We start from the raw sequence: 26,061 nt of genomic DNA on the forward strand, positions 1-26,061 counted from the left end.
AAAAAAAAAAAAAGAGAAGAAACAACAACAACAACAACAACACACACACACACACACACACACACACACACACACATCCCTCCCCCAAAAGAAACCTAAATGCAGATGAAGCTACCTTCTATAGAATATCATGTATTCTTCAAGATGAACAAGAAAAACTGCCTAAAATGATGATCAGTGAAATGCAAAAAGGACACTAGCATGGAAAATGAAATGTAAATGAGGTTTATAAAATTATCTTGGTTATATTTCTCTAAGGTGTTGTTTGTAACCTGGATGACCCTCTCATTTAGCACATGAGCTCTTGGTTAACCAAGTTGCTTTTGGAGTTACTTTACTGTCATTCAGGTGTGTTCTGAATTTTCTTTTTCCTCCTTAAATCCGCGGAGAATATGAGTATATTATTCCAGAATTCAGAGTCATTCTGAACTTGAAGTATTCCTTTGGATTCTTCATGTGTGAAAAAAAATCTATTATTTGGTATGAGGGATATTTTTTCTTTTGCTTGAGATCACAGACTAAAGAGCATATCATTTCTCAGCAATTTAAATTTAAATGAACTAGTGTGCTAACTTTGATTTGCCTCTGTTCCTTCACAGCCACATATAGCAGTTTGCATTAATCAAATTAATAATAAAGGGATTAGAAATTGCTAGCTTCTAAGGGAGGAACATGTCAGTGGTATTAAAAGTTGCATTTGGAATGATTATCCTTGCATATTAATTATAAGCTGCCTGGGATGCAGAGGAATTTCAAGGAAATGATAGTCTAACCATGTGCTATCTTAATTTCAGAAAAGATCCTCTAAGAAACGAATTTCATTGTGATGTACTTTGTAATCAGCCCATGCATTAATTTAGATAGATGACCCCAAATCCTTTAAATCCACTATCACAGGCAATAATTAAAAGGACTCTATCAGGCTGTTTACTAAGTTTTGTATCAGGACACAATGGAAGATGGATTTGTTTACAAAATTGAAATTGTAATTGAATACAATAGAAAGCTCATCTCATTAGTTGTAATGGCGATTGGATAATTTGTGCCATCCACGATTTGGTTTGTGTGTAAGACTTGAATAAGAGAAGAAAAACAGGAGGAAAGGTAAGAAAGAAATTACCACTAAGAGTTCTTCTCTACAATTGACTAATTTCTTTTGGCATTCTAACAGATGTTACTTATGGCTCCATAGTGCAGGTGATGATTCTTCCTTTGTTAAGCCTAGGCATAAAAGTAATAACATGGCAAAAATTAGCAATTATTAAATTTGTTGCTGTATTGTTCACTCAACGACTTTCAGTCTAAAGAACAAGATCCCCAAGAAAAAAGGGCCTTATTTTTAAGTTCCCTGCCCCTGGGTGGGAACTGGCCCACTCATAGATAATAAACAGTTCTATAGTCACTTAAAATCACAAAACATGGACTCAACTCAATCAGGGTGTCTGACCTATTAATCAACAATTCAATCTTCATTGTAAGGTGTGGCTTTTCTTTTTTTATTTCTTACAACTAAGGCTTGGAGACAGAAGTGAAGTCTGACTGCTCTTTTTCTCCATTCCTGCCCAACGCTTGCTTTGCATCTGCAGCTTTGATTCTCTCAACTTGAAGCATGAGGAATGAGAAGGGAAAATAGTAGGGAGGTAGGAAGATTCTTGTTTGATGATGCCTTCAAAATCTCTGATCAGTGAGGTCCTTTAAAGCTCTTTCATTAAATTATTTAATTTTTTTTCTCCCAACATAGGATACCGGGTTATATATTCAAAATAGGCTAGGATACAAAGAAAGCAAATAACTAAACTGAATTGAAAGAGGTGATGTCACCTAAATTTCACACTGCCAATCTTAGCTGTACTGAGCCACCTGTGTCCACATTGTTTTCAACTGCAGAAGACAAAGATAAAGTAAGATGAACTCATATACATTGAATGCCTACTATGTAGGAGGTAACTGTTGAGACGGGATAGTTCCCTTGACCCCCTTTGTGGGAGGGAACTGGGATGGCTTGTTTTACTCAGTCTGCCACTTGCCACTCCTTCAGAGAGGGAGCATGCGATTGCACAGCAAATGTGGGAACCAGAGTGAATGTATGCGGGAATCTGCTGGTTGCTCCTCTCTGGCGGGAGCAGACTCTGTGAGAGCCCTGCAGCAGTGTCCAAGCCCCCACCCTCTTGGCACCTGAGTTCTTGTTCATCCAGGAAGAATCAAGTCATGTGAATGGATTGAAGGGTAGTATATGCAGAGGAATTTATTGGGCAATGGATGTGGCTCTCAGTGGAATGGGGAGTTGGAAAGGGGATGGTGTGGGAAGAAGGTGATCCTTACCTGAAGCCTCACTGTCTGAAGGTGGCCATGTCTATCCATAGTCTCTGATGCTTGGTTGCTGCTTCTCCACTCACTATTCAGCAGCTTGTATCCCCAGTGTTCAGAGCTTGTATTGCTCTGCTAGCTGAAGTCTTTTTAGGGGCACAGGATAGGGGTGTGGCAGGCCAAAAAAACAACATTTGGGTGGAAAAATGAGGTCAGCTGTTTTCACTTAGGGCTGCAGTTCCAGGATTAAGGGTAGTTTATCCAGGAGTCCAACCATTTTGTATCACTGTGATCCTTTAGCCTATGACAAGCTTTGACATTGCCATCTACCCTGCTGACAGAAGCACAGATTTGACTTTAGCTAAAATGAGAAATGCTTCATATATGTGGAGATAATTTCCAGGAGTAACTACAAGCAGCTAGGCTAGTATTTGCATAAAGATTAACATATTAGACCAAATACCACCAGCAAGTGAGCAGCTCTCAGAAACTGCTTTCCCAAGATGGGAAAAGATACTGCTTGTGACTGTCATTAAAAAACAAACATAAAACAATTATTTTGTTCACTGTCTCTAATTTGGAACATATCCTTTCTGTTGGATTGGGTTTCTCTGCTATGTAGTAATCTAATCTGTACTTCGTAGTGGGTCCCACAGTCATTTCCCTTTTTTATAATTTTACATAGTGTGTATTAGTCCATTCTCATGCTGCTAATGAAGACATACCTGAGACTGGGTAATTTATAAACGAAATAGGCTTAACAAACTCACAGTTCCACGTGGCTGGGGAGGCCTCACAATCATGCCGGAAGGTGAAGGAGAAGCAAAGGCATGCTTTACATGGCAGCAGGCAAGAGAGCTTGCACAGGGGAACTCCCATTTATAAAACCATCAGATCTCGTGAGGTTTATTTACTACCGTGGAAGAGTATGGGGAAACTGCCCTCATGATTCAATTATCTCCACCTGGCCCTGCCCTTGACACATGGGGATTAATTATTACCATTCAAGGTGAGATTTGGGTAGTGACCCAGCCAAATTATACCATAGGGTTTTGCTCTGTTGCCCAGGTTGGAGTACATTGGTGTGATCATAGCTCATTGCAGCCTCAAACTCCTAGGCTCAAGTGACCCTCCTGCCTCAGTCTTCTGAGTTGCTGGGATTACAGATGTACACCATGACACCCGCTTTTTGTTTTTGTTTTTTTGGTAGATACAGTGTCTAGCTGTGTTTCTCAGGCTGGTCTTCAACACCTGGCATCAAGGAATCCTGCCACCTTGGCCTCCCAAAATACTGGGATTGCAGGTGTGAGCCACCATGCCCAGCCCCCATTTTCTCTTCTATGTGTGCATTTTATCCTTTAGAGAGTAACAAGCTCTGACACAATTAGTGTTGCTGCCATTCTACAGATGATGTAATTGAGGCTCAGGGGTTTAGGTATTATGCTCAAGGCCTCACTTCTAATAAATTGTAGATCCATAGTATTCATTTAGAAGTCCAATCAAAGTCTGCTTATTTCTAAAGGTATTTCTATTAAATCATCAAGTTCATCTGTCCCTCAAGGATGCCCTGTGCCCTTTGGGAACACAAAAACAAAGTACGCCCATCTCCCCTTTCATTGTTGCTACTGTTGCTTCATCCAGGATATGGTGGATAGTCAGAATCCAAAAGCTTGCAGGAAAGTGGGTGAGGATGTATGCGTCTGTAAATATGTTTAATAACTACTTCCTAAGTACATGTCACTTAAATAGATTATCCATATTATTTCCATCTCCTTTCCCTGAACCTTGTTGCTGCACAATTTTATAGGTCTGGAGAATAAGTGCCTGAAATGTGAAAACATAAGGAAAAGGTTAATGAAAGCAGTGAGAAAACTTTTTTGATTTCTTTTAGGACTGTTGCCGGTGATCTTTTAGATTCATGTCTCCATTTAGTGTCTGGACACCTGAGTGCTTGCTGATTTGTATGATTGTCCTAATGACCAGTGACATGAATTACTGAAAACCTAATTAGGCCTTTTGAGCTCACAGTATTTTTTTAAGAGACTCTGACATTTGGCGAGGAGTGCGGTGTCAGCAGAATATCTTGCCTGAATATAATTTCTAATTTGAGGAAAGGTATTGGCATGTAATTATGTGGGCACAAAGAAAGAGCAATTGTATGAACCCACCTTGAACGATGAACTTTGGGAACAATGAAGAAGGGCAAATGTGGCCCAGCCTAGGCAAAACACATCACATGCCCAGTCTGTCAAGAGACTTGTGTATGATTTATATACTTAACAATGATCTCTAAATTGCTACCTGGCATTACTACAATAGATTCTTATTTGTTGATACTAAAGTATATTCAATAGTATATTTCTATATGTTGAGGGTTCTGGGTGGTGAATGTTGGTCCCAGAAAGCTCAAGGGAGGAAGGAAGCATTTTGACAGCACAAAAGACTTATCAGTGGAGTTTTAATAAAATGTCTCTGACTTTTTATGGAATGACTGTTCTTGATATTATCATGACCAATGAGTCAATCAGGAACTCAGTTGCCTGTGAAAAGGTGTACTAGTTAGTTATTGTTACATAATAACAATGTAAAAGTGCAGCGGCTTAAAAACGACAATTATTTATTATTGTGGCCCATATGTCTGTGGATCGTCTGAGAGACAGCTGATGCAGACTGGGCTTTAGTGACATTGGCTGGACTTGCTCATGTAGCTGTGGATTGACTAGGAGCTCTGCTCCAGGCTGGCCTTGAAAGAGGCACCTGATGTGGTACAGATCTGCTCTGTGTGCCTCTCAACCTCCTCTTGGCATTAGCAGGGTTATTTGCTTCTGTTTTTCTCATGGCAGTGACAAATACAAAAGGGCAAGAGGAAACATAGTAGGCAGCTTCAGGCCGGGGCTCAGAACTAGTGGACTGTTACTTCCATATGATTTTGTTGGCCAAAGCAAATCATATGACCCAATATAGGATCAAGAGTTGGGAAATTATGCTCTGGCACTTTTGTGGAAGGAGCTGCAAAGTCACATGACAAAGGATATGGATATAAGTCAGGGCAACTAATGCAACAAATGGATCATCTAAGAAATGACAGGATGCTTTTGGCAAAAGCTTTTAACTTAAGGAGGCATCTTCTGGTACCTGCACAGACAAGGATGGAGGGAAAAGACTCACACTGTGGTAGCTTCCTCTAAGAAGCTGCTGCCTCCTCAGACCAGAGAGCCATCCCTGCCTGCCTGGGACTCACCTTAAAACTGAACACAAACTTCCCACTTTTATAGAAGCCCTGGGAGGGAAAGGGAGAGAAGAAAATGTGAGCCAGGGACAAACCTAACTGTGTTGACTGGTGCTGATAGTCACATGCTTCATCACACAAAGGCATCGTTTAGCAAATGCTCAGTTAATTGCTATCATAAACACATGTGATTTAAATCTGGAAATTCAAGCTAATTTGGAGACCCAAATCATAACTGAACCGCTCCCTATACTCATTCAAGTTTCCAAACCTCAGCTGCTCCATTCTGGACTTTAATTTTTAAAATGGAATGCAAACTATTTTGGTAAAGCCCACTTGATTTTGCTCCCAACCACAGGATTTCCCCATTGGATCAAAAGCTTGGAAAAATCATTTTAAAGGAGAAACTGAGAAGCAGATTTCCCATTCAGAACCTATACACACATTCATATGTGATATCCAATAATAAGAGTGAGGAATGATGAGGCTGAACCAACAAAAGCTGCCCTGCCCCTGTACCAGATTTTCTTTGGTGCAGTGCCAGGTACTACTGGGCAACAATGCTAAAGAGACTAATGTAAAGTTCACTCCATCTATGTCATAGAAACTTCATGAAATCAACTATATTTCTCAATCAATGTAAACCTTTGAAATGAACACTGAATACATACATTACTATTATTATCAGGACAACAAAAAATATAGTTAAGGGCTGTGGTGGTAACTGTGAAGTACATATTTGATATTTTAATGAGTTTATTTTATTACATTCAAGAAAAGTTAAACCCAGATTAACAGAAGAGTAACAAAGCCACTACAGGCAATCTTTTAATGACATTTCTCTGTAAACAGATTCATCAGTTAGGAACATGCGGGCCTATTGATCTGTTGTTTATGTGGTGTTGTTGCCAATGTGACCAAAAACCCATCACCTTTGCCACAGCTTGTGTGCAGCTATTAGATAAAAAAAAAAAAGCTCTTTAAATTAAGAAATATTATAAAAAGATTACTACTTTTGTAGTAATTTAAAATATTTGCAGTAAATAAACCTACAAATATTTCCAATAGTCCTTCTTCTTGGAATCAGATTCAACAATAGGTTATGACTATTTGCTTTCAATTAAAGACTATTTTAAGGTGATTCATAGACAATTATAATCAAGCTAAGAAAAAGAAATTTAGTTATTACCAACAATGTAGTAGCCCAAAATTTCAGAGCAAACTTGTTTTTTAGAAATGGTTTAGCATACAAGGAATGACTCTAATGCTTCAATATACGCCTTTTTGTAACAGAAATATTCCATTTCCTTAATAAGTCATTCCAGGGAGAGTTGTGAATCAGTTTTCAAGCAGTAACCACATCTTATTTAACTAAACCTGTGGTTTCCTTACTGATGAGAATTCAAAGAATTACACAGAGCTGTCCAAAACTGCTATCTCTGTGCAAGTGAACCTCTCAGATGTTATGTGAATCAAGCTGTGAATTTAAACTGCTAATTGAAGCTAAAATTTTTATGGTCTACCTGAGAAAGTAGAATCAAAAGAAAGATATTTTTGGGAAATCTTAAAATGTTACTTTATTAACTCCAATATAGTCCAAATTGAGTTTCTGACAGCGTCCAAAGGTACTTTTTTTATTTTTATTTTTCCCTGAGACAGGGTCTTGCTCAGTAGCCTAAGCTGGAGTGCAGTGGAGCAATCACTGCAGTGTCCACCTTCTGGGTTCCAGTGATCTACCCATCTCAGCCTCCCAGGTAGCTGGAACTACAGGCCTGTGCCACCCCACCTGGTTAATTGTTTGTGTCTTTTGTAGAGATGGAGAGATAGGGTTTCACCACGTTGCCCCGGCTGGGCTCAAGCAGTCCTTCCACCTTGGCCTCCCAAAGTGTTGGGGATACAGGTATGAGCCACTGTGCCTAGCCCTAGAATTTTCTTTTTTTAATCAAATACTGTACTTACTGGAGACTGTAGCCTTTGCTCTCTGATAATACATGGTCTTTCAAAGAATGAAAAAACATTATTTTGAGCCTTTGTGATATTGAGGCTGTCACTTGTTTCTTGGTAGTATAGAGATTATATGATTAGGTTTACTCAAACCAATTTTATTGCAACTATTGGGTCTAATGCACTGTTGGACCTTTGACTTACAAACGCCTCCCATCAAAGCATCATCAATATTTCCACCTCTTAGCTGCTTTCTATTTCTGACAAATATTTTGTAGTCCTTCAAACAATTTCTTTTCTGTTAAGCAAATCCTATGTTCTCTCTTCAAAAAACAAACAAACAAAAAGGGATAAAATAGCCCACAGTGTGTGTGTGTGTGTGTGTGTGTGTGTGTGTGTATTGTCTGCCTCTGTGTATTTGTGTGCATGTGTATGCACCTAATTGAAAATCTTTTCTCTCATTTAGGGGCTTGATCATTACAGGGCAAAATCTTTCCCAGAGATAGCCAGTAAAAAGGCATAAGACAAATAACTGGAGAATCAGCTCTGCTTTTGGAGTCATGTGCCTGGGTATTCATTTTCTAATGAATATTTGTGCACATTAAAATCATTTATCAGGAAAAAATGTGAGAAGCAGAATTAGGATAAAAAGAAGAAATTGGATTAGAATGAGGATGAACAGTTGAAGATTGTGTGATAAGAAAAAAACGGGCCCCAGTTTTCTGGCTTCATGTAAAAATACAGAGTATTTTTTAAAAAGTTTTAATGAAGAAGCCTACATAAAAAATATATATTCAGTGTTTAACTGAAGTATTTCCTATTGTGAAAGTGTAATGTTTACACAGCCCAATATACTGCACTAACTTTTCAAATAGGAGTTAGTTCAATTTAATTCCTTAGACATAAGATTAAAATGCAGCTAACATTTATACTATCATTTATTGTTTTCAAAGCAGTTTTAATATATGTCTTATTTATAATCATACTACCTTGAATATCAATGGCGCTTAGTTGTTAGAAAAACAAATAGGTTATTTAATGCTAATCTATCTTTTTGTTAGTCTCTCCAAGTGTAGACAGATGTACATTCTTATAATGGGATGATAAACAATATAATGAATCGAGTCTGAACTTTAGCAACTTGAGCATGGGTCCTGGCTCAACCACTCTGTATCTGGAATTGTGAAAAAGTTATTTGCATTGAGTCTTCATCTTTAAAATAGACATCACACCTCTCCTATCAGATAAATTCAATGAAACATTATTTAAAACATGCACCAATACAGTATCTGTCTCATAATAGGCACTTAGTATATAATGGCATATGTGATGTTTAAAAATATGATGTGGAATATATTATACATTCTAATAACATGTCTAATATGTTTAATCCAAATACTGTTGAAAAGTTATGCAATTTTGCCCTTCTGAATGATTTAAATATTTCAGAATAATCCTTTTATCAATGGTATAACCAGTCTATGTGTCAATTAATGTTTTCCAATTTTACATATTATGAAAAGGAGCATTCTTTAGAGGAACTTAGGGAAGTATGTAGACTGGGGCAAGGACTCAGATCTAGTTTGATACCCAACTTATCTACTTTGAAGCCAAGTGCATTTGGGAATTATGAAGTTCCTCTAAACCTCAGGTTTTCAGCTGTTAAATGAGGGGGATATTTAGTACTGTTTACAACTGTTAACTGTTAACCGTTAATGTATGAATGACCCTAGCACATAGTATGGGCTCAATAAATGTTAATTTCCTTCTCTTATGTACACAGCTGGCTTTACCTTATTTTGGAGGGAATACGTTTTCTGAAAGTTCAGGCCTGGGTAATTCCAAATGACAATCTGAATAGAACGTTATTAGCAGAAGTGAACAAATATGAAAATGTTCTCTTAATTAAGGTCCTAGGACAGTTACCTGGGACATCCAAGAGTAAGTATGATCCTATCATTGAAGACAGATGCATTATAGAATCAATCACTGGTGAAATCTGGGGACTAGCTGAGGTAGCCCACCTGACCTAGTAGGAAGGCATGGGGAATTTTATTTTTCTGCACTCCTTCTCTGGAAAGATGGAGAGTCACAGTGAGTTTTTCACTATTTGATAAAGACCATCACTTTCCACACATGAACATTCTACTTTAGACAACAGTCAGACAGCTGTGAGAGACCTGTGAAGACATATTTCAGTTTTATTATCTTTTAGGCATAGACGGGTATGTTAATCCATTTCCACATACAATTCCTATTATCACATACAGGGAGTGAACCTTGAACCTGCAAGACCTGTTTCCTGTTGCCGAAGAATTAAATGGGAGAGCCGAAACCTCAGAAGGTGAGGATTTGGAATTCTTTTTCTTCTCAGCATCTCCGTGCACGTGGCGGCCATTAAACGAGTAAGCTTTCCTCTTTATCCAGGCACTGATGCGATGGTAACAATGCTCTTTTTTCCCCGGCAAACTTTCTGCTTTAGGTCCAGAGCTCTGAGTGTCTCATGTTCTGCTCTGAAGGTTCTGACAGCTGTTTTTGGACTTAATGAACCATTGCAAGTGGAAACCAAGAAATAATTGTAGCGTAACCCTCTCTTTCTATTGTCATGTTGCTTCTTTCTGCAAATATATCTTAGAAGTTAGACTTTAAACCTTTGATCTCCCGCACCAAAAGAAAAAATAATATTTATATGGAAGTAATTTTATTTTAGTGTTTGTGATTTAATGTGGAGAGCAGGTGTTTAAAAATTTTAGAATTTCTTTAACAAAATTCTAAAGAGAAAATAAAAAAGAAATCACAGTATTTACAGAGATAACAGAATGGCTTAGCCATGCAAAACAAATAACTTTGGTTTTTCCCCTTTTACTTTGGTTTAAATATTGACCAAGATTTAATTTTTTTTTTCCTGCCAAATAAAACTTCAAGAAAAGTTTAGAGGCAAAATAACATATTTTCTTTTTTTCCCATAATATTTTATACAGCATTGAGTCTAAGAATATTTTATGCATTTAATCCATACCAATGCACTACAGGAAGCTTTTATTAAACGGAGTCACTATTGCCCAGACAGTAAATGGTTTACAAATGTACAATAACATATGTTTCTAAAGAATGCAGAAGTGGCAAAATATTATTCCTATTCTCATCTGACTTTAATTTTCAATTTATGTTCATTGCCTTCATAATTTTTTATTTCATGAGTCTAAGAAACAAACACCAGTTTTCCTTTTCCTTTCAAATAACATAGCTCTATACCTAGAAATCTGATGTTCATTGATCTTCCCTTTAAAGTTGTGTAAATCCTGGGAAAGAAATGGCTGTGCAGTGTTTTCCCAGAAACCAGGCTTCTGCCTGAAAGAGCAAAGTTTAAAAGTCTAGTCACAAGTAGCCCATATCCAGTCTACTTCAAAAAGTTTCCATTTATACTACCACCCCAAAAATTTCCTCGAGCATAAAACATGTTTATAAAGTTACAAATTGGAATGTAACTAAAGATACATAGACATTTTATTATTACACTTTCATGTACTGCTTGATAAATTATGTATCAGTTAAAAACACTAAATTATCTGCAGGTGCATTCAGTATCTGTAGGGAAGTTAACAAAAACACACACGAAAAAAATATATATTCTATATTCTGTGGAAAATAACACGGCTTTGATAATGACCACTGTTAAAAACTCTAATTCTGACTGATATCTTTTTAAACATGAAGTAGGTATAATTTTAAGGCAGTGGATAACCCAAAGGATTTAACACCAATTTGTAATTACAGCGATTTACTTTGTGATCTATGAAAATGGGAATGTTGACCATGATTTTTCCAAAGTGTCTCTCACACATGCTTGTGTTTTTCCTTTTGACAGAAAATAATTTATTAGCAGGTGTCTGTAGAGGTAAGTGCTACCAAATTCTGTTTTATGTCTTTTTTAGAATAGGTAAAATTGTCAGTTTGGGAGTACCGTTATGTATGTGTGTCTATATGCATCTGTGATTTACTTCTGAGAGTCTGCTGGTGGCACATCAAAGAGTCGGCTCTTATGGTGTCTATCACTCTGACTCTTGGCCTCCCCTCCCTTGTGATAAAAATCACAGTTTTTGATTAGGGCAATGTGAGTGTCCCCAGTCTTCACAAGCTGCCACCTTTGGGTTTTAGGTGCTTGTGAGAAAGTTTGGGGCATTACTGATAGCAATCAGAATCAGAAATGTACCTGCTCAGATTATCCATACAAACAATTGAAATAAAAACATTACATTGTACATCAGATTAACAGCAACTCCCAGAACAAAGCTTACAGTGTATAAAAATAGCTACGTAAAAAATTTACATAAAAGGCAAACCAAAAAGAAATCCTCAGTGCAGACATTTACGGAAAAAAAATTGAACCAAACACAACATATGACCTATTATCATGGCTGCCAAAACTTGGTCTTACTGTTTGTAATTAAATTTCCTTGTTTTACTTGAGATAATTCTCTAAAAACCTGTAACAGCTTGGTAGAATGAACTGCTTAATACTTGAACCATGAATTGCTGTCAATGTCTTTATTTATGTCTTAAATACAATCCACGTTCATGCTTCAATTGGTCTATATGATTTTTATCTCTGAAATGAAAAAAAAGCATACTTTAGATAAGCTGCCATAGCAGTAATTTTTTTTTTTTTTTAACATCAACAGACACTTTGTACTAAAAGTAATTTAGTGAATTACTTTACAGGAGGGCCTTTTATAAAACTCCACTGTCCCCCAGCCCATCTATAATCTCAGGCATTGCTGCATCCATTCTACAAATAATTTTTGGAATTATTCAGAGTGTTCTTTTTTTTTTTTTGTAAAATTAATACTAATGCAAGCTTTTTCAAGAAAATATTTCATTGCATTTCTCTTTAGGTTAAAAATATACTCATTCTTTCAAATCACGCTATTTCGTGGGATGTGCCTTCAAGTACAGTTTTTCATTGAGAAGTTACTCTATACAATTTTGAAGAAAACAGTAGTTAAAATCTATGTTTACAAAGGACTGGGGAAAAGAACCCTAGAGAAGTGGAAAAAGCAAACAAACAAAAGAAGTCGTGTGGGAATGCTGCATACTTGACCTCCAATGAAAGGCAAGATAGAGAAGCAATCCAGTTCTGATTTCTTTCACCCCATCAGTTTAAAAACCTGGCTTTCAGGTTTTAAAAAAACAAGCCTTATTTCAATTATTCTATTGTTCTCCCCTGTGTGCATCCTTTTAAATTCAATACTTTCCCACACCCCATTCTTACTATGGGATTAACTTGGATGACCCACTCAAATTGTGACTTGTGGTTTATTTATAATGAACGCGAGGTTTACTGTGGCGGTCGGGGCTTTTCATATCATATTGGTAAGCTATAGTAGCAGTTATTCTAAAAGACACATTAAATAGTTAGTGCAAATGGCTCTCCTATTTGGTTGGTTTAAGGGAACACAAATAAAAAGAAAAACCTCAAATTGTAGGTGGCAATGCTATGGAAACATACTCCTTTTTGAGACTGTCTTAAAAATCACACACAGCTATTTTATATGTTAAATATATATAACATATGTAACAGACATATGCCTCTACATATGTGCATATCGACACATGGATACATATATACACATATACATACATATACTACCTATAAAAGCATATGTGTATATGTATACACACATGCACAAGTTTGTTAGACTTTTCATTAAAATGATTTGGGATATTGGCTGTATAAATACACTCACACTTTTATTAAATCCCTAGATTAAATTTTTTTTTTAAATTTTTATATTTTGAGACAGAATCTCATTCTGTCACCCAGATTGGAGTGCAGCGGCACCATCTCAGCTCACTGCAACCCCCACCTCCTGGGTTCGAGTGATTCCCCTGCCTCAGCCACCTGAGTAGCTGGGATTATAGGTGCTTGCCACCAGGACTGGCTCATTTTTGTATTTTTAGTAGAGACACAGGGTTTCACCACATTGGCCAAGCTGGTCTCGAACTCCTAGTCTCCAGTGATCCACCTGCCTCAGCCTCCCAGTGTTGGGATTACAGGCATGAGCCACCGCACCCAGCTTAAAATTTTTATATTTTAAAAGTATTTTCATAATCATTTATTTAAAGTAAATTTAAGGTATTAGAATCTGTTCTTATTGAACCCAAATACTAATTCAAAAAATAAAGCTTCTTTGCACTTAAAGTTTTTGCATTAAAATATAAAATGCTAATTGAATGTTAACATCTCATAGTTGGTTTTTATTATTCAGAGGATAATGATTATTTTGAGGAGGGAGGTGGGGAGACAGGTAAGTGTCCATTCTTCCAAAAACATTTTCTGAATCACAAAAGTTTCCTTTTGAAAAACTCTGTTCCTGTTTTGAGAGGATGTGGAGAAATAGGAACGCTTTTACACTGTTGGTGGGAGTGTAAATTAGTGCAACCATTGTGGAAGATGGTACGGCGATTCCTCAAGGATCTAGAGTCAGAAATACCATTTGACCCAGCAATCCCATTACTGAGTATATAACAAAAGGATTATAAGCCATTCTACTATAAAGACACATGCGTATGTATGTTTATTGCAGCACTGTTCACAATAGCAAAGACTTGGAACCAACCCAAATGTCCATCGATGATAGACTGGATAAAGAAAATGTCGCACATATACACCAGGAATACTATGCAGCTGTAAAAAAGGGTGCGTTCATGTCCATTGCAGGGACATGCATGAAGCTGGAAACCATCATTCTCAGCAAACTAACACAGGAACAGAAAACCAGACACCGCATGTTCTCACTCACAAGTGGGAGTTGAACAATGAGAACACATGGACACAGGGAGGGGAACACCACACACTGGGGCCTGTTGGGAGGTGGGAGGTTAGGGGAGGGAGAGCATTAGGAGAAATACCTAATGTAGATGATGGATTGATAGCAAACCACCATGGCACGTGTATACCTATGTAATCTGCACGTTCTGCACATGTATCCCAGAACTTAAAGTATAATAAAAAGAAAAAAAACAAACCTCTCTTCCTGTTTTGAAAGCTGTAATTATGAAGCATCTTAACGTAAAGGCTTTCATCTTTAAGGATGCTTCTTACTTGCTAGGGAATTATTTCTATGAAACTCATACAGACTACTCACCTGGACAACTAGGACAGTTTCTCTCTTAGGCTTCAGTTTTGTGATTGTTTTCTTCTAACTTTTTGTTTTCTTCCATATTACCGAGGTCCTTGTTTACATGTTTTGATGCAGTCCTGTAAGAGAAATAAACTTCATCACATTGACACATACATGTTCAACTTTTATATTTAATTTTAAGATTTGAATTAATGTATCTTTGAAAAGCAAATGTTTCACAGCAAACCGCTAGGCAAAAATTTCATCTGTGAGCCTTGACTGATAACAGTGCACATTCTGCTGAAACAAGTTTGGTGATAGGTTTGCAGTAAATGTATGCTTAAAGAAAAAAAAATCAATTATTTTGAACACAGACTATACAACACTTTGTTGCATCATGTTTTTAGCTAGGTTATTTTTCTCTCCAATTTCTGGGAAGTAACTCATTTGATAGTGTAAATTTTCTTTCTAAGTGAATTTTCTGCAAAAAAATTTCTTAGGACATTTCATGAAGGCCTTTTCCCTTTTGGTGTTCCCTATCATGTATCCCAGTTGAACCAAAGCCCTATGTCTATCTTTATAGATTCTGTTTTACTGAATACATCAGCAACAAGATTATTGAGACCAAGTTTATGATAGAACATTGACAACAGAAGCTACAGCAACTCTTAACATGGCTAGTTCTCAAATTATGGTCCCAGACCTGCAGTATCAGCATCCCCTGTGAACTTGTGAGAAATGCAGATTCTTGGGCCCTACACCAGAACTACAGAAACAGAAACAGAAACTGTGGGGATGGGACCTGCAATCTCTGTTAACTCCTCAGATGATTCCACTGCCTGCCACAGTTTGAAAACCAATGCCTTAGCAGCTACTATGATTACCCATGCCTAGACTCTATTCGTTAAGACATGAAATCAGGTTTTCTTAATTACACAATTAAGGTTTTGTGGCTAACTAGGAGAAATCAGAGCAAATGGTAGCTGTATGTCCAAGAGTGCATCCTTCCTTCCTTCCTTCCCTTCCTCCCTCCCTCCCTCCCTCCCTTCCTTTCCTCCCAGCATCCAGAATAAGAGACAAGTGCAGACCATTATAAGCCCTTGCAGGACTTACACTGCCCAAAGGCTATTACAACCTGAATTCTCACATAATAGTTTTACCTGCTATTGTAATTTGTACATAAATGGAATCATCTCACATGCATTCATTTGTGTTTGCCTTTTATTTAAACTCAACCTTAAGTTTGTGACATACATGTATAATGGTGCATATGATTATAGATTGTTCATTCTCATTGGTCTATAGGGTGTCATAGGGTGAATAAACCATAATGTATTTATTTATTTTACTGGTGATTGCTATTCTTGCTCTTTCTTCTGCAATTTCAATTTTATACATAACTTATACATTGTGTGTGTTTCCACATGTTTCTTATGCTCTTGTTGGTCTTGGTTGTTCTTTTTCCTCTCTGTGCTTCGATCTGGGTGTCTTCTATTGATATGTTTTCCAGTTTCCTTCTCCTGTGCTCTGCTGTGGCCCATTTGTGTTAAATTCATCCACTGAAAAGTTAGTGTTTAATATTATGTCTTTAGGTTCCAAAACGTCAATTTGATCCCTTAAAATCAAATTGACATTTTGGAACTGAAAGATTTCATTCTTTTTATCTTTTGAATCATCACATTTCAATTCTCTATTCCTTTTATTTATTTTTTTTTGAGTATGTTTTCTCACACATTTTCTTATATATTATTTGTAGTTATTTTCATTGCCTTATCTATTAACAACAATATTCAAATAATTCAGTTGTTTGCTTATCTTATTTACTTTTTCTCTTGATTATTGATTGTATTTTCCTGACTCTTTGCATATCTTGTCCTTTTATATTTTGCTGACTCAATCAACAAAAGAACTGTAGAGACTCTACAGAACGCTCTTTTCTATCAGATATGGCTCCCTCTTTCCTTTGTCAGGCCGAGGGGCTGATTACCACAATTCTGTCAGGTATTGACCTACGTTGGAGCCCCACTGCAATTTTAGTAAAATTTGGTCTACCTTTGGCTTGCTCCTATTCCTAAGGCATGGTTCTTTCAGGCTTCTAATTGACATCCTAGAAAGTATCCGTTTCTTTAGCTCTAAAAATGCAGAGAAATCCAGCTTTTCCCTTCAAGCTCTTAGCTCAGTTCTCCATCCATCTGCCCCATGAAACACTGAGATGTGAGAAATCTTGTTTCCTTGACTTGAACATAAGATCTTTGAGAACAACAGCCTTGTTTTATTTATATTTTATCCATAACACATAAGACCGTGACTAGCACATGGTAGGCATCCAACAGATCGTTATTCTATTAAGTTGAACTGACGTGATCATAAAATGTCTATTTCCTTCTACTATTCCTTAATATATTAGTGCTCACCACTATGAAGTCCATACATACCCAGCTGCTTTTTTTATAAGTAGGTGGACAGAATACTACATTGAAATGACAGAACTTGAGTAATTGTTAATCCAGCCTTTCCAGATAGTTCTGTACACAATTATATGCATAAACATGTCTTTGATTATTCTAATAGCTACTAACTCTATATTCTAATAACTATAATTTCTATAAATCAGTAAGAATTGTGGCAATTTTAAAAAGCCACATAATCCCCAAAATCTCTTCTCTCCTTTTTTTTTCTTCCCCTTGTCTTCTCTCACCCCTCTAAATTTTTTCTCTATTCCATTCCTTCTTTCTTTTTCTACTTCTCCATTTGCTTTCTCTTTTTGTCTGTTTTCTTTTAAACTCATTTCATTAACTTTCACTCCTTTCATCTAAAGTAAGAATTATAACTTGTTTGGAGCAAGTAGACAGTGATAGATAAAAAAGTCAACATTCAGTAAGTAAATCCTAAAAAATAAAATAAAATAAATCAACAATGTAATACATGAGGACAGTGACTACTATAATATAATATAAATTGCATATAATTAATATAATATAAATTGCAATTTTAATTTGTTTCAAGTTGCCTTGACTTGTATGGTAAGAATAAAGCCATATTCTCATTAAGTGTGCAAATGATTTCATAACCTTGAAATAAAGCATGGACTACAAAGAGTTATGTTTTGAGTAATACTGAAAAAAAAAAACCAAATTGTACTTTGTTAACTCTTATATTTATAACAATTATAAACCCTCAGAAAAGTACAGAATGAACTATTTTACTGTATTTGAGAGTGACAAAAATAAGATAGAAATAGAAAGAAAATTTTACATGACTTTTCCTCTAAGGGCACTTCTCAGCTTGGGAGGTATGGACTAAGTAGAACAAAAGCTGGAAATCAAGCGGGAAAAATCTTAGAAAGCAGACAGCCACAGGGTGGCAAGAATTCCAAATTTGTGTACATACTATGATAAGCTCCTTGGATGACCCTGTGAATAGCATATGTGGGAGAAATTTCAAAGAGCTTAGAGAGAAGCAATACCAGAAGGCTTAGAAACCTGATAGATCTTTAGGCACTACCCACACAGTTTGGAGTTGAACTTCACCAAGCCAGAAGTGGTTAGTAAACACATCAGTCTTTGTACTGAAACTCCAAAAAAACCAAGAAAGACTATGTGTCAAAACTACACACAGGCTGGGCTCAGTTGCTCACACCTGTAATCCCAGCACTTTGGGAGGCCAAGGTGGGTGGATCACTTGAGGTCAGGAGTTCAAGACCAGCCTGGCCAACATGGAAAAACCCCATCTCTACTAAAAATACAAAAATTAGCCAGGCATGGTAGTGTGTGCCTGTAATCCCAGCTACTTGGGAGGCTGAAGCGGGAGAATCACTTGAACCCAGGAGGGGGAGGTTGCAATGAGCTGAGATAGCACACCTTGCACTCCAGCCTAGGTGACACAACAAGACTCCATCTCAAAAAAAAAAAAAAAAAAAAAAAAAAAAAAAAAAAAAAAAGAACTAGACACTAGATGTTCATCCTAAGACAGACATGGAATACAAACTGTAAAATTAACCATCACAAGGGCAAGGTGACAGTAGAAAGCAATTAGCCAGTAACCTAATTGTCTGCTAGGAAAAACAACTCATATCCTTTAGAAAAATGTAACAGAAATTATAATCTAAAACATATCACCCACAAAATCCATTATATAATAAAAAAGTTTCAATACATATACAGAATAGAAAAATGTAACACAAAGTCCAGAGAATGTCCTTAGGTGATGCAGATTTACAGATTTTGGAATCAACAGGCAAGAATTTTAAGTCAATTATTACAATACCCACTCAATGGCTTAAAGGAAAAGATGCTAACAATGAGAGAGCAGATGGAAATATCAGCAGCAAAAAATGTGAACAAAAATAATTATATGACTGAAAACTAGAATATCGATATTGAATGATTCACTAAATGCACTTAACATCAGATTGGAAGTGGCACAAGAAAGCATTAGTGAACCTAAGGAAAAAAAGGTAAGTTACAGGTTCTAGAAAACAGAGAGAAAGAAAACAGTAAAAAAGTGAGGAGATGGAGTCCAGGGCAGTGGTAAAAAAGGAAAAGTGAGCAGATCTTCAGTGGCCTGTGAGATGACAGTGAGCAGGCTAACATATGCTGACATGTGTGGATTTGAAGTCAAATAGAAGAGAAAGAGAATGAGGCAAAAATATATTTGAAGAAACAATGAGAAAATTTCTGAGATTTGATGAAGTTCATTAACTTGAAGATCCAAAATGCTCAGAAGTCCGGAAGGAGGAAATGCAAAAAGAAAAACACACTCAAGTAAATCATAGACATACTACCCAAAGGAAATATAAAAAGAAATATTTGAAAGTGCCACAGAAAAATTTTTCAGGAGAACAATAACATAAATAACAGGTGATGTCTCATGAGAAAAAAATGCACATCAGAGATAATTAAACATCTTTAAAATGTTGAAAGGAAAAGTTTTCAACCCAAAATTTTACATCAGTGAAAAGATCCTTCACTTAAAGGGAAAAGAAAGACATATTAAATTAAATGGAAATAAAGTAGAAAAAAATATCACCATCAGACCTTTCCTAAAGGAAGCACTAAAGGAAGTTCTTTGAAGGGAAATAACACCAGATGGGAACTCAGATATATGAGAAAGAATAAAATAATATATATTGTAGATATGTAAAATATTTTAAAAGACAACCAACAGTTTAATATATATGCTTTATATGCATATATATGTAAAACATAGTTGATCTTTATAATATATGCAGACAAAATAGATGTGACAATAATAGCAACAAAGATAGAGGAAGTTAAAAGGGATTATGCTTCAAAAATCTTAGATTTTTAATATGAGTAGACTGTTTTGAGTTCTTATTGTAATCCTTATAGCAAGCACAATAAACAAACACAAAGAGGTATAGTTAAAAGGCCAGTAGAGGTATTAAAATGTAATACTAAAACTTAATTGAGTAATTCAAAAGAAGGCAGGATGGAAGGACAGAAGATACCTAGAAAACAGATCGGGAGGTGGTCTTACATTAACTGATAATTAAATATAACTTGGTCAACTCTTCCAGTTAAAAGGCAAAGATTGTCAAACTGTACAAAGTAAGCAAGACTCTACAAAATGCTCTACACCAGAGGTTAGCAAACTTTTTCTTAAAGGTTTAGACTTGTAAATACTTTAAGCTTGCAGGACATGTGACTTTTCTTCCAACTGTTTTTAATTCTGCCATTATAGCATGAAAATAAAACATGCTATATATAAAGAAATGGGCATAATTGTGTTGTAGTAGAACTTTATTTATAAAATTAACCAACAGCCCGAGGTCAGAGTTTGCTCTCTTACTCTACATGAAAGATGAATTTTAAATATAAAGAGATAATTGAAAATAAAAAGAAAAAGATATATATGTAAATACTACATATATACATGCCGTGTGGCTATATTAACATCAAACAATGTAAAATTCATGGCAAGGCATCTCACCAGAGATAATGAGAGATATTTCATAATTACAAAAGCTTTCATATATAAGGAAGTTATAACAATTGTAAGTATATGTACCTAATAAAAGTATAAAGTAAAAACTGACATAACTGAAGGGAGAAGTAAATAAATATGCAATCTTTAGTGAATAATTTGATATCACTTTCTCAATAATTGATAAGACGATTACACCAACATTTAATATGTATGATCCTGATGAAGTAAATAGTTCAGTTGTCCCTGGTATCTGCAGGGTACTGGTTCCAGGACCCCTCTTGAATACTAAAATCCACAGATCTTCCAGTTGCTTCACTGGGCTAGCTCTACTGTCATAAACATGTGTTTTTAAGAAAAAGGATAAAAGAACAAGTATTTTCTGTCATTGGACAACAGGTAGCAAAGTACTGTGATCTGTGTGATTTCTAAGAGAAAAGCCACAAGCTGCACTCGATGACAATCCAGGCTTTGTGCCTGGAAGTATTTTCTGGTGGTGCCAAAAATGAGGACCCAAGCAGAAAACAGAGTTTTCACTGAGTTGAGGAGGTAGAAATCACACTTGGCTGGAAGGAGATGATGAAAATTGCAGGAAAGAGGTAGAGTTATGCAAAGAAAACAGCATGAGAAATTTACATAAGCATTCCTTTGATTCTTTCTCCAAGTACTAATTTGGATACATCCATCCTAATCTAGTTTAAATCAAGCTCCAAAAAAGTTCAGCTGATCCATAAGTAACTTCGCTAGCTGCCAAACAAAATTCAAAACAATATAACATCTAAATTTCCAACATCCAAACAAAAATTACTAGACATACAAAGAAATAGAGCAATGTGACCTATAATTAGGAGAAAAAAAGTTAATAAAACCCTACAAATAATTGAATTAGTAGTCAAGGATTAGAAAATAGGAATTACAGAAGATTATAAGAATTTAAAGGAAAACATTAGTATAATAATAAGAGAAAGAGAAGATTAAACATAAAGTTGAATATTTAGAACTGAGAAACAGATCAGAAATGGTAATTTCATGTATGGGGTTACTGGAAGATCAGATATTGCAACTGAAATAAAATCAGTGACAATTAAGTTACAGACATATAAATTATGCAATATGAATCTTTTCAAAAAAAGCAAACGCATTAAAAATTGAGACGGAGATCTGTGGGACAATTTCAAGAAGTCTAATGTATGTATACCAGGAGTCTTATGAAGCAAGAAGGAGGGTAAACAGATATAAAAAAATTGCTGAAAATTTTTCCAAATTTTCAAAAGCAGTGAAAAATAATATCCAATTACTTCTTTTTTCTCCAGAGATGGGGTCTTGCTCTGTTGCCCAGCTGGGAGTTCAGTGGTACAATTACAGCTAACTGTAGCCTTGGACTCCTGGACTCAAGTTATCCTCCCACCTTAGCCTCTATTTTATTTTTTTTTCTTTCCAGACAAAGTCTTGCTCTGTTGCCCAGGCTGGAGTGCAGTGGTGTAATCTCAGCTCACTGCAACCTCTGTCTCCCAGGTTCAAGTGATTCCCATGTCTCAGCCTCCTGCATAGCTGGGATCACAAGAGTGTAGAACTAAGCCTGGCTAATTTTTGTATTTTTAGTAGGGACAAGGTTTTGCCATGTTAGCCAGGCTGGTTTCAAACTCCTGGGATCAAGCAATTTGCCTGCCTCGGCCACCCAAATTGGTGGGATTACAAGTGTGAGCCACCCACACGGCTAATCTCCTTGTGTAGTTAGGACTACAGGTGTGCATTACCACATCTGGCCAAAATCCAACTACTCCTCATTAAAAACAATACAATCCAGAAGGCAATGGCACATCTTCAAGGTGCTCAATATTCTAAGAAGTATCAACCTAGGAATCTGTACCCATGAAAATATCAAACAAAATTAAAAATGAAATAAGAACATTATCATAAAAATGAAAACTCAGAGAATTTACTGGCGGTAGACATGCACTCCCAGTAATGTCAAAGGAGGTTTTTCAGAATGAAAGTGATAGACAAAGGCTCAGATCCACTAAAAATAAGTAGAGTGCTGGAAGGAGTAAATAAGTAAATACAAAAGAAAGTTTTCTCCTAACTTTTAATTTTTAAAACAGATAATAGACCGCAGAGCATAAAATAATGACAGTGTGTTGTGAGGCTTAGTACTTAGAAGTAAGATAAATAACAACAATGGCACAAAATACATGAAGGGGAAATGGAAGTGTATGCTTGTTACCTTCTTATATAACATGTGAAGTGATTTTGTATAATTTAAAATTCACAAGGAAAAACTGCATGCTAGGCCAAAAAATAAATCTCAATGTACTTTGAAAGACTAAAAGATTATGTAGTAGGTTGTGTTGACAAAAAAGAATTAGATGAGAAATATTTGGAATTTAGTACAGGTCTAGTCACTTGACTTCAAGGAAGAAACCACAGAGAAACATTAACTGAATGAATAAGAAAACACAACATACCGATGTTTGTGGAATACAGGTGACAGTGCTGAGAGGAATTTATAATTTCAATGCTTGTCTTATAAAAGAAGAAAGGCTAATACTAAGAATCAAAATTTTTATTTCAAGAAATTAGAGAAAAGGGAGAAAGTGGAAATCTAAATAAGAAAAAAGTAGTAATTATAAGAGCAAAATAAAACATAAGCAATAGAGATAAAAAACAAAGCAAAAAGTTATTTGAGGTCATTATGAAAATTGATAACACCCTATAAAGACTAAGAAAGATAAAAGAAAAATAGTTAGCAATATCAGATAACAAAAAAGTGTTACCACTATAGAACCTATAGGCATAAAAGGGATAAAAAAACTACTTTTTTTTTTTTTGCAAAAATGTCAATAATTTAAATGAAATGGATAAATTATTGAGCAACCTGCCAAAACTTATTCAAAAAGAAGCAACCCTATATCTATAAATTGAAATTTGGCCAGATGCGGTGACTCGCTTATAATCCCAGCACTTTAGGAGGCCGAGGAGGGCAGATCACTTGAGGTCAGGAGTTCAAGACCAGCCTGACCAACATGGAGAAATCCCATCTCTACTGAAAATACAAAAATTAGCTAGGCGTGGTGGCACATGCCTGTAATCCCAGCTGCTTGGGAGGCTACGGCAGGATAATCATTTGAAACCAGGAGGCAGAGGTTGCAGTGAACTGAGATCGTGACATTGCACTCCAGCCTGGGCAACAAGAGTGAAACTCTGTCTTAAACAGGAAAAAAAAAAAAAAAAAAAAAAATTACGTTTTGTTTTGAAGCAAGATCTCATGAAGAAAACTCAAGGTCCACTTAGTTTCATTATTGAATTCTATCAAACATTTAATGAATTAACAAACTTGGAAAAAGAAGAGGATGGGGCCCCTTTATCGACCCATTTTATAAGATCCACATTACTCTAGTACCAAAACTTGATGGGAATGTTATAAGAAAATTACAGACCAATATTCCTCATGAACATAGACAAAAGAATTGTTAATAAAATGTTAATAAATAGTATCCATCAATATATAAAAATTATGATACGTCATAATAGACTGAGATGTATTTCAAGAATGCAAGACTGGCTTACCATTCGACAATCAATGAATGTAATTTACCATATTAACAGAGTAAATAATATGACTATTTTAATAGATATAGAAGAATATTTGAGAAAATTCAATGATTTGTGATAAAAACTACTGGTAATCTAGGAATAGTGAAAAAGTTATTCAACCTGATAAAGGATATTTTGTAGTAAAGAATTTGGCTTCATCCAAAGAGAGATCTGACCTTTGTTTTCAGTTGCTGGGAGCCAACATCTAAACAGTTAGGATTTTATGAGTTATATAGGCTTTCTTATCTATGTTGCTCCCTTAAATTATACCTGATAGCTTATGCTAATGAGATGTCTCAGGGCAGGGCCTTCTACACTAATCAGTCTTAGGGTGGGGTATAATGACACCAGAAAGGCCAATCATAGTTTAATGAGGGAACTTTGAGCTATGTGATATCAGACTGACCTCAGGAGGAGACAGGCTGGAGGTTAAGTTCAACCAATTAATCATGCCTGTGTAATAAAGTCTAATGAAAACTCTGGACAGTAAAGTTTGGGTGAGCCTTTCAGGTTGGCCATACTCCATGCTTTCGTCACATGTCGATGCTGGTAGAATAATGTATCCCTGAGGACAATGGAAACTTCACATTTGGAATCTCTTAGACTCTGTCCTATTTATTCTTCCCTTGGCTGATTTTTAATGTAACATTTTCTTGTAATAAATATAACCAGGAATATAAAAATTTTAGTAAGTTCTGTGAATCTTTCTAGTCAATTATCAAATCTGAGGACTGTTTTGGGAAACACCAAAACTTGCATTTGGTGTCAGAAGTAAGGGTGATATTGTGTGTACTTTTCCCTCTTACTTTGTGGTTGGACCCTAACTCCTTGCAAGTGGAGTCAGAATTCTTGGGCAGACTAGGTAATCTGGAGAACTATACCCTTAACTCTGCAGTTTGACTAACTCTGGGTAGGGATATACAGCTAGCATCATACATAACGGTAACTATTGAGCAATTTCCCCTCTAAGATTGGAGACATGCAAAGACGTCCGTTCTGAACATTTCTATTCAGGCTTGTATTGGAGCTGCCTATGAGTGCAAAAAAGCGAGCAAAATAGATAAATGGTATATAGAATAGATGGGAAGGAGTAAAGTTATCCCCATTTGCAGATGCAATCATTGTTTACATGGGAATCCACAAAACAACTAATATAACTACCAACAAGGTAATTTAGTAAGATGGTAGTATACATTTCAACACAAAAAATTAATCACATTTTCACATACTAGTAGGAAAACTGGAAACATTACAAAATTAATTGCATTTATAATAGCTGCAAAAAGCATAAACACATAGGAATAAACTTTTAAGGACATATCAAGTATCTACATTTAAAATTTGAAATATTACTAAGAAAAAATTGAAAAGAACCAAGTAAATGAAGAGATATATGATCACGGATTTGAAGACCAAATATTTGTAAGTTATCAAATCTACCCAAATTTGTTTGTATATTAAAAGCAATGCTAATGCCACAAAATTTTTTTTGTGGCACAGAAATTTGCAAGTTGCTAAAACTTATATTAACATGTAAAGAAATAAGATCTCTGAAACAACCAGAAGATTATGACAGTTGAAAATCTCCTACTATTATGGTAAGTTAAGTTTTGACATATGCGTTAAGACTGAAAGAAAGTCCTTTTGACAAAGTGCTGGAATGGCTTGATAAATAGATATAGCACAACCAAAAACCAAACAAAATCCCACCTTTATCTCACACTAGACACCAAATTTTAGACAGATCATATCCTTAAATGTCAAAGTTTAAAAGTTTCTAGGAAATAACATAGGAAAATACCTTTGCCACTTTGGGATAAGCAAAGATTTCATATAGTAGACACAAAAAGCACTAATATAATAGGAAAAATTGATATGCTGTTCTTCATCAAAAGGAATAATTTCTGCTTATCAAAA

General features: G+C 35.8%; 1 protein-coding gene across 4 annotated transcripts in view; it reads right to left on the bottom strand.

Moving 5' to 3' along the window:
• Nucleotides 1-9,663: 9,663 nt before the first annotated feature.
• ALCAM (activated leukocyte cell adhesion molecule) overlaps nucleotides 9,664-26,061 on the bottom strand; it is a 210,574-nt gene continuing 194,176 nt past the window's right edge. For all 4 annotated transcript variants that reach the window (XM_050778922.1, XM_050778923.1, XM_050778921.1 and 1 more), the window contains 2 exons: nucleotides 14,629-14,741; nucleotides 9,664-12,089 (listed from right to left, as the gene is read on the bottom strand). In XM_050778922.1, coding sequence (XP_050634879.1) covers nucleotides 14,654-14,741 — 88 coding nt within the window. In that variant the 3' untranslated portion in view covers nucleotides 9,664-12,089; nucleotides 14,629-14,653. The remainder of the gene's footprint in view (nucleotides 12,090-14,628; nucleotides 14,742-26,061) is intronic.

This window comes from Macaca thibetana, chromosome 2, assembly GCF_024542745.1.
Source record: "Macaca thibetana thibetana isolate TM-01 chromosome 2, ASM2454274v1, whole genome shotgun sequence".
NCBI lineage: Eukaryota > Metazoa > Chordata > Mammalia > Primates > Cercopithecidae > Macaca > Macaca thibetana.